The 9,047-nt window shown below is 38.1% G+C and overlaps 1 protein-coding gene across 1 annotated transcript; it reads right to left on the bottom strand.

The window, feature by feature from the left end:
• Positions 1–3,159: 3,159 nt before the first annotated feature.
• Positions 3,160–4,458, bottom strand: LOC135110014 (protein FAM200C-like). The gene has a single exon (XM_064022004.1). It carries the CDS (start codon positions 4,456–4,458, stop codon positions 3,160–3,162), a length of 1,299 nt encoding a protein of 432 aa, XP_063878074.1.
• Positions 4,459–9,047: the final 4,589 nt, after the last annotated feature.

Below are 9,047 nucleotides of genomic sequence, written 5' to 3'. Positions count from 1 at the left end.
TAACCTAACTTAACCTAACCTAACCTAACCTAACCTAACCTAACTTAACTTAATCTAACCTAACCTAACTTAACCTAACCTAACCAAATCTAACCTAACCTAACTTAACCTAACCTAACCTAACCTAACCTAACCTAACTTAACTTAATCTAACCTAACCTAACTTAACCTAACCTAACCAAATCTAACCTAACCTAACTTAACCTAACCTAACCTAACCTAACCTAACCTAACCTAACGTAATCTAACTTAACCTAACTTAACTTAATCTAACCTAACCTAACTTAACCTAACCTAACCAAATCTAACCTAACCTAACTTAACCTAACCTAACCTAACCTAACCTAACGTAATCTAACTTAACCTAACTTAACTTAATCTAACCTAACATAACTTAACCTAACCTAACCAAATCTAACCTAACCTAACTTAACCTAACCTAACCTAGCCTAACTAACTCACACCTCACTGAACCTAACCTAACTTAATGTAACCTAACAAACTTAACCTAACCTAATCTAAACGTAAACTTAACTTAACCTAACTTAACTTTACCTAAGCTAGCCTAATGTAACCTAACCTAACCTAACCTAACCTAACCTAACCTAACCTAACTTAACCTAACCTAACCTAAACGTAAACTTAACCTAACCTAACCTAACCTAACCTCACCTAATGCATTCCTAACTCGGCAGGTGGAGTGTCGTTACCCTAACCTGCGCGGGAAAGACACAAAGTTAGAGCTCCGGGTTCGGTACATCCTCGAAGACCTGCCTCTTCTGTGCAGCAAAGACCGACACACCTTTAACTTCTTCTGCGAGCAGGTAAGTAGTAGTAGTAGTAGTAGTAGTAAAAGAAAGGAGGAGGAGGAGGAGGAAGTGACTGGTTGAAAGAAGAAGAAACTTATTGTTTAGAATGTTAAGTCTTGCTGTCGTTGTTTAATTTTTTAGTAACAAGTCATAATATTTTATCTCAACTCTCTATACACACTCAGCACAACCTAATCTGCCCTGTCACTGAATTTCATAAATGTATCGTTGTGTCTATATTTGATATCTTATTCTCCTCTTATTTTCCTCTTTAAACGAGTCAATGTTTCCCTTTTCCGTCAATTATACGTCATGGCGTCAGCTGTTTTCTTTGTCATCACTGTTATTAATGTTATTTCCACTTGTTATTTCCTGTTACACTCATTTTTTCTCAAACTCAAGCCCTTTTTTTTATTTCCTAATTTATATCCTCATTCTGTTTGTAACTTGTTCTGTCTGTCATTACACCGGCTCAGCTCATCAATGTCACCCAGCGCGTCTGAAGGTCAGTATTGACCTTTTGCGGTTATTTCAATCTTGGGGTCATCAGCAAACATAACAGGGCCATTTTGTGGCTATAAATTACCTTAAGCTATAAATTACACTTGGTTAATCATTCAAAACAAAGCGTTTTTCTCTCATTATTTTCCTCTTGTTTAAAAATTTTCCCATGCCTTCATTTTTGTATCCTTGAAGACTCCATAGATTTTTGCCTTCTTTGTTTCTCTAATTCTTCATTTTTCATCAACGTTTTTTTTTTTTTCATTCAATTCCACTTATATGTCATTTTTTTTTCCTCTAATTCTTCATTTTTTTCCTAATATTTTTTTTTCTCATTTTATTGCATTCAATTTCACTATTATGTTCATTTCTTTCACTAAATCTTCATTTTTCATCAGTATTTTTTTTTTTTTTTTGCATTTAATTCCACTTGTTATTTTTTCTTCTATTTTTTTTTCCCTAGTATTTCTTTAATTCTATTGCATTCATCTTCAATATCATTTTGATTTTTTCTCTAATTCAGATTTTTTTCCTAGTGTTTTTTTTTTCTCATTTTACTGCAGTCAACATCACTATCATATTAATTTCTTCCTCTAATTGTTTCTTTCTCTGATTTTTTTTTTATTTTTCCTCAGCATTTTTATTTTTTTTGCATTCAATTCTAATGTTATCTTGTTTGTTTTTCCTATAATTCTTCATTTTTTCCTTGTATTTTCTCTTTTTATTGCAATCAACATCACTATCATATTAATTTCTCCTCTAATTCTTTTTGTCTAATTCTACATTTTTTTTTCTAGCATTTTTCTTATTTTAGTGCATTCATCTCACTATCATATTAATTTTTCCTAATTCTTAATTTTTGTCCAGTATTTTTTCTCATTTTATTGCATTCAGCATCACTATCATGTTCATTTCTTCCTCTAATTGTTTCGTCCTTTAATGCTTTATTCCTCAGTATTTTCTGTCCACTATACACATAATCTTTATCTTTATTGCTATCATCTAGAGCAGTGGTTCCCAAACTATCTTACCTGACGCCCCTTTTTTGCTTCCAGTAGACTCACACGCCCCCAGTGCCTCTTTTTTTTTCATATGAAATGATTCCTACATTTATTTCTTAGCATTGTTCAGGAAAACATATTTGTTTGTATTACATTTTAATAATGAAAGCCACTCAAACAAATAATACTACATTTCAGTAAATAAAAAGGAAACATTTGGTTCAAAGTGAGCGAAAAAAAAGGTTTGAACATTAGCAAATTGGCAAAATTGAGTTGCAATTTTAAGAAAAAATAATTTGAAAACATGGCATATAATATTTGGAATGACTCATGAGACTAAGGCAAAATTTATGAACTAATTTAGTGAGATGGATGCTGCTGCTTCTTCCTCACAAGATCAGAAATTCTAGGATTGAAGGATGACAGCGCACAACGCAAGTCATTTTCTACATCAAGTCGGTTGCGCTGTTTTTGTTTTCAGAACAACAAGAGCTGAAAATCCTGCTTCACAAAGATAAGTAGAAGAAAAGGGAAGAATCACACGAAGTGCTTCTTCACCTACTTTTGGGTACATGGGGAGATATTTCACCCAAAACTCTTCTAACTTCATTGTTTCAAAGTCCCTTTTCGCGCTGGAGTCACATTTCAAATCGATGGCTTCCTCTTGCAGTGATTCCAGTAACAACTCCACATCAGTGTTAAATGGATTCTGCACCAATGTCCAAAGAGAATTCTCCATTGAGACATCTGGAAAATAGTGCATAAATTCCTCAGCAAGGGAATGCAGATGTGATAAAACCTCTTTTGTCACGTCATACTGCTCAATGTTTCTCTTCTCAGATAAGAGCTCATTCAGATGTGAGAACGATGAAAAGTTCCCAACTTGTACTTTTCGTTTCCAAAGATGAATTTTTTTCGGTGAAAGCTCTGATCACATCAGAGTGTGCAATGATGTTTGTGTTTCTTCCTTGTAACTTCAAATTGAGGTTGTTGATAGCCTCAAAAAAGTCCACAAGGTATGCTAGTGAGAGCTGAAAGTCTTCCTCTCTGAATGCTTCATACAGTTTGTCTTGTTTCTGCTTCTGCAAGAAAATTTCCACTTCATCTTTGAGCTCGTAAAGACGACTCAGCATGTTTCCCTTGGAAAGCCAGCGGACTTCAGTGTGAAACAGGAGAGTCTTGTAATCAGTGCCCAAATCTGAGCAAAGAGCTGCGAAAAGCCTAGAATTCAAAGAGCTATTCTTTACAAAATTCACCACTTTTATTGCCAAATTCAGTGAACTGCGTAGATTACCAGGCAGAGTTTTGCTTGCTAATGATTGTCTGTGGATAACACAGTGAGTCCCAGTTACAGCAGGATTTTTTTCTTTCACCAGCTTCACAAATCCAGAGCGAGATCCAATCATTGATGGGGCACCATCAGTACAAACACCGACTAATTTTTCCCATGAAAGACCGTGCTCTTGGAAAAACTCATCAACCTTTGAAAAAACATCGATGGCCTTTGCTGTTGTCTCCAGTGCTGCTGAGAAAAGAATTTCTTCTTTCACAGTTCCTTCATCCACGAATCGAGAATAAACAAGCAGCTGGCAAAGGTGAGCAACATCAGTACTTTCATCGCACTGTATTGCAAAGAAGCGAGATGCTTTTATTTTGTCCAAAACTTGTTCTTTTATGTCTTCTGAAAGTTCGTCAATGCGACGCTTCACTGTGTTATCTGATAAGGAAATCTTTGATAACTTTCTTTGGCTTTCTTCCCCAAGCACAGTATTTGCAGCACTCAAAAGGCAGGGTTTTACAAGAGTCTCCCCCACAGAGCCAGGCTTCTTTGCTTTTGCAATAAGTAGTGACAGCTCGTAAGATGCTTCCACCAGTTTCCACGTTTCTTGATGAAAAACACTGCTTGAGTCCAGCTTCATACGATTCAGCTCATGCAGTTTGGCTGTGAAGAACTCCTTTGGCTTTTCTTTTAATGCTTTGTGGTTTGTACTCAAATGTCGCTCCAGACGACCAGGTCTTAAGGCGTCATTGCTGAGGACTGTATGGCATATGATACACTGAGGGAGATGAAATCCATTCCTCTCTATAACAGTGAAGCCATACTTGATATATTCATCTGAATACTTTCTTTTCTTTGCCCCAGACATTTCTGCAAAGTGAAAATAGCAACAAACTTATAAACTGCACCATGGAACTAAGTAGTTATATAACATACCGTATTGGCATGCACCACACCACACATTCATATAACATAGATCACACAACTGGAAATCATAAATCTGTAACATACCACAAATATTCAGCACACAACGTGGCTTATATCTTAACAATAATGACAATGAGAACAACTGCGGAAAATACAACGAGAAGAAGCAAACGGAGTAAAACTACACGCACGAAAATGCTCAGTTATACTGTAATGTAATGTGTTGATTTGACGAGCGATGTTTTGCATACAGTCGACCTTGGCATAGTTGTGCTCATGTACCTTTGTTTGTTGGATCTTATATTAGCGATTTTGGCGATGACTGAATTGTGATATGATGGTACGTTTTTGGTGTGATGTAGAGTAGTGCGCGCACGGTGGTTTAGTTTTGTTAGTGCGCGCACGGTGGTTTAGTTTTGCTTACGTGTCGAGAGTTGAGTTTGTGTTTGCAGTGGTTTAGTCTGTTATCGTGTTTTTTGGCTTTGTTTTATCATTTCCACTTTTTTATAATAGATTCGCTTCTTTCTGCTGTCTGAGATTTTTATTAACGTTTTTTTTATTAAGTGAATAGATATGGCGATTGAACCATCAATCCAGCAACATATACAGTACACTTAATTTGTCACACGCACTTTTCGCCGCCTATACTGGAATCAACGCACACACTTCACCACATACATTCAAACTAGTGTACAAAACTCACCGCGTATCATTCACATTTCACACTTTCGATCACAACGAGTATTTCACACAATCAACAAGACATTCCATTCTGCATCGTTCTACCCTTGCAAATCGTCAAGGTTACAATGTCACTCATACACGTATGTGATCCAGAATTGAAGAGTGAAATAAATCCCTACCGTGGACAAGGGGAATATGTGCTCAGGTTGACGGGATGGAGTATTGGGAGTTTGTGACGAGTCCCTCAGTGGCGTCAGTGTGGTTGGTATCATTGACTTGTCCAAAACGTGTAAAGAGAACTAGCTTAATAGAAAACGGGTTGGAGTGACTGCTATAATTATACTTTGCATGTATGTAATGACAGATATTTGTTCTTTGAATGATTTTATTATTCTAATTAAACAAATAATTTTGAGCAGATGACTTCACGCACCCCTTGTATCCTCCTCGCGCCCCCCTAGGGGGGCGCGCCCCCTAGTTTGGGAACCACTGATCTAGAGGGTCATCACTATCAGAGCTACTAGAATAATCATCAAATCTTCCATCATCCTCGCTGATATTTGAAAAATGTCACGTGATATGACAAACCTGTCGGCGTACTCAGCAGGAACACTTAAGGAAATAATCATTATGTGCTAAAAAAAAAAAAAAAAAAATTGTTGCTGGAAAAATAAGAGTGGAAAGTGCATCAACATGGGGAGTACATCTGGCAACGGCGCGGGAATTCTCAACGTAACTCACCGGCGTTGGGATTTAAAAATGGTGAACTGCGCATTTCAAATGTCTTCATTGTTTTACAGAGATGGTTTTGAATTGTTTGGGGTAGGAAAAAAATTGTATTATGTAGAATAATGAAACACGTTACGGGTCGTATTAAACGCTTCCTCGTCCCCTCTCGACTGTTTTCAGGAAGCTCTACTGACAACGCAGTGGTTTTCAAGGACGTTCTAATAATTGTGATAATTTTTAACAAGCAATTCCGTATAATCAGTGAGGAAAACACTTATTGGAATGCGAGGGTTCAGCTCTGTGCCATTTGAAAACTGTGTGTGTGAGAGAAGGAAGGGTTTGGTACAAGCCGAATTTCTTGATTAGAGGAACAAATGCATGGCACACCTTAACGTTCCTCTCTTGAGACAAAAAAAAAAAAAAAGTGAGTAAATAAATAAATAAATAAAATAAATAAATAAAATAATAAATAAATAAAGGGGAAATGTAGAGTTAGGGTGAGAGGTCTTGAGTTCCAGACCTACAGCGTGATCGTAATTGGGTGAATATACTTGTGAGAGAAAGAGATAAATAAATAAATAAATAAATAAATAAATAAATAAAATAAAGATAAAAATCGTGATTGTTGTAGAAAAGAAGTAAGAAGGGAAGAGTTTTGGTTTGTGTGAGCAGGAGGGATTAGCTGTGGTGAGTGTGAAGGCAGCTGTAACAAACATGAGGCATTTGTCAACAGAATCAGAATGGTAAGTGTATTGTGGAAGTGTTCAGTGTATGCGTGTATGTAGCCCACGTGTATGACTTTGTTGTATTGTTTGGTGAACACTGTGGAGTGTTTGGCTTCCCCCGTCCACTGCAACATCTTGAAAGGGTAAATTATTCATCGTATTCCGTGACTGTGAGTCAGCGGTTCATCAGCGTGTTGCCCCAGGCGGGGTGAAGTGGTGGCGTGCTAGCGGGGCGGGGCGGGGCGGGTGGCGGAGCCTAGTGGAGCGAGGGTGGAGGTGATGGGCGAGATGTGATATTCTGCTGTACTACTGAACTTAGCGAGAAATGGTGACATACACTTACGAGTGTTATATAAGCAAATGCATGTTTTCACTATTTAAACATAAGTACACATTTCTCTCTCTCTCTCTCTCTCTCTCTCTCTCTCTCTCTCTCTCTCTCTCTCTCTCTCTCTCTCTCTCTCTCTCTCTCTCTCTCTCTCTCTCTCTCTCTCTCTCTCTCTCTCTCTCTCTCTCTCTCTCTCTCTAACACGGCATATTTTTTTTTTTAGTTTTGTGTTTATGATGAGTATTCTATATGTAATAGTATTTTTAATCATAATTTCTCGTAAATCTCATAACGAGCAATTTAAAACAGATGTGAGCAGGATTATGGCGCACACTTCGTAAGTGGCAGTCCTTCACTCAGTTAACACGGCTCAAGGAGGTGTATTGATGCTTTATGCACCAAAAAATTTGTCTGGCTGTTTTCTTTCCATGTTGCACAAGTAGCACAGTCCCACTCTGAGCTGATGTAAGGCATGTACCGGTGGGTTTCTGTCTTGTTAAGTAAGGGATTATGTTAGTGCGTAGTGTTTGCCTCTTTAGTACTTCATAGAAAAGTGCCACTCAGCCACAACTCTTTTGTAAGTCTTTGTAGTACACCACTGCACATAACTTATGTTACTTCCCTGTAGATTTTATTTGTATTTTATTCCAGTATGCTCAAGCCCACGGGTGATTTCTTTAATTGATATGCAGGCCTCACGTACACTTCATTCCTTGTCAGTGTCGTACTGTATTCGCGGTGATCAGGGAACTACTGACTGATGCAGATCTAGTCTTCTCTTGGGGACTTATTGTCTGCATGCTGACAGGTTGGATCAGCAGAGGAGTCGACACTGCACAGCTCGGCGCTCTTCCCCTGTGCCTGAGCAACACTGCGCTGACACGTCTGTCCGATGCAGGGAGGAGACAGCAAGCGAGAGGCGAGACTTGGCGGAGTTTGGATATGTTAAACAGTTAGTGTTCTTAATTTAGAGTAAATACACTTGAGAAAAGTAATATACGTGGGGAAAAGGTTTTCAGTTCAGATTTCCCATGAGATGGAAGTAAAAGGCATGTAGAAAGGTTTGGGTAAGCAATTACAGATTCAATTATGGTAAAATGTTTGCGGGAAAGGAAACTTTCTACATGTGAAGTGTCTTGTTGGGGCAATGGAAGTAAGTGAAAGGAAGAGGAGGCTTTGCTAGCCATGTCTGAGTATTACTGTACGTGATTAGGATAGAGTTGTGAGAATTATTTTTTTTTTTTTTATTTCCACTCATATTTCAATAGTTTTAGAAATAATACCTTCACATATAGTATGTAACATGGAGGGTGTATTTCACCTGTTAATTTTGAGGGTAATTTTTTATAGTGTGTGCCCTTTACTTTCCGTTTTCTTTCACGGTTAAGGCTGTCTGTCGTTCTCTCTAATGATAGACTATGGTATCTCGTCTCGGATCGATTCACCTCGCAAACTTTGCACATTTTCATTCTTATCTCTGTTATATTTGTGTACTTTGTAATTGCTAAACTGGGTGTATACCTTGAAGGGACACTGCTACTGTGTCATGCGTATAATCACGTTGAAGAAAGTAGCCTATCATGTTTACGGATTCAGGTGTTTTTCCTCTCAAAGTCCACCAGATTGAAACATTTAATATGTGAAAGGAGTAGTTGCAACCCCCTTAGACGGCTGGGGATCCACCTACCACAGCTCCACAACGCAGGGTTACCAAGCAGCCCTTCGCATGAGGCCCCAGAATGCCAGAAACAGCCCTTGTTATGCGAGGAAAAAATACTGAGTGACTTGTGATGTCAGAGTAAAAAATGAATAAGGGAGAGGAAAGGAAATATTTTGATCAGCACGTAACAAATGAAATATCTTAACACAGTACAGCTGATAATGAAACACTGGGTCACTGCATGCGAAGCACCACAGAGGGCACCGTTTCTCACATCTTGATCAAGCACCAAATAAACACATGAAACACGAGATGTGAAGACGATAGTAATCGCTAGAACGATTCTAAGTATTACTCATGACCATGATGAGGTACAAAGCAGCCAGCCACCCGCCTGCCTTCAT

The sequence above is a fragment of the Scylla paramamosain genome, chromosome 19 (assembly GCF_035594125.1).
Source record: "Scylla paramamosain isolate STU-SP2022 chromosome 19, ASM3559412v1, whole genome shotgun sequence".
Lineage (NCBI taxonomy): Eukaryota > Metazoa > Arthropoda > Malacostraca > Decapoda > Portunidae > Scylla > Scylla paramamosain.
This window is presented reverse-complemented; position numbering and strand designations above follow the sequence as displayed.

Coding starts and splice junctions, on each gene's coding strand:
- LOC135110014 (XM_064022004.1), bottom strand. CDS start 4,458: ATGTCTGGGGCAAAGAAAAGAAAGTATTCAGATGAATATATCAAGTAT.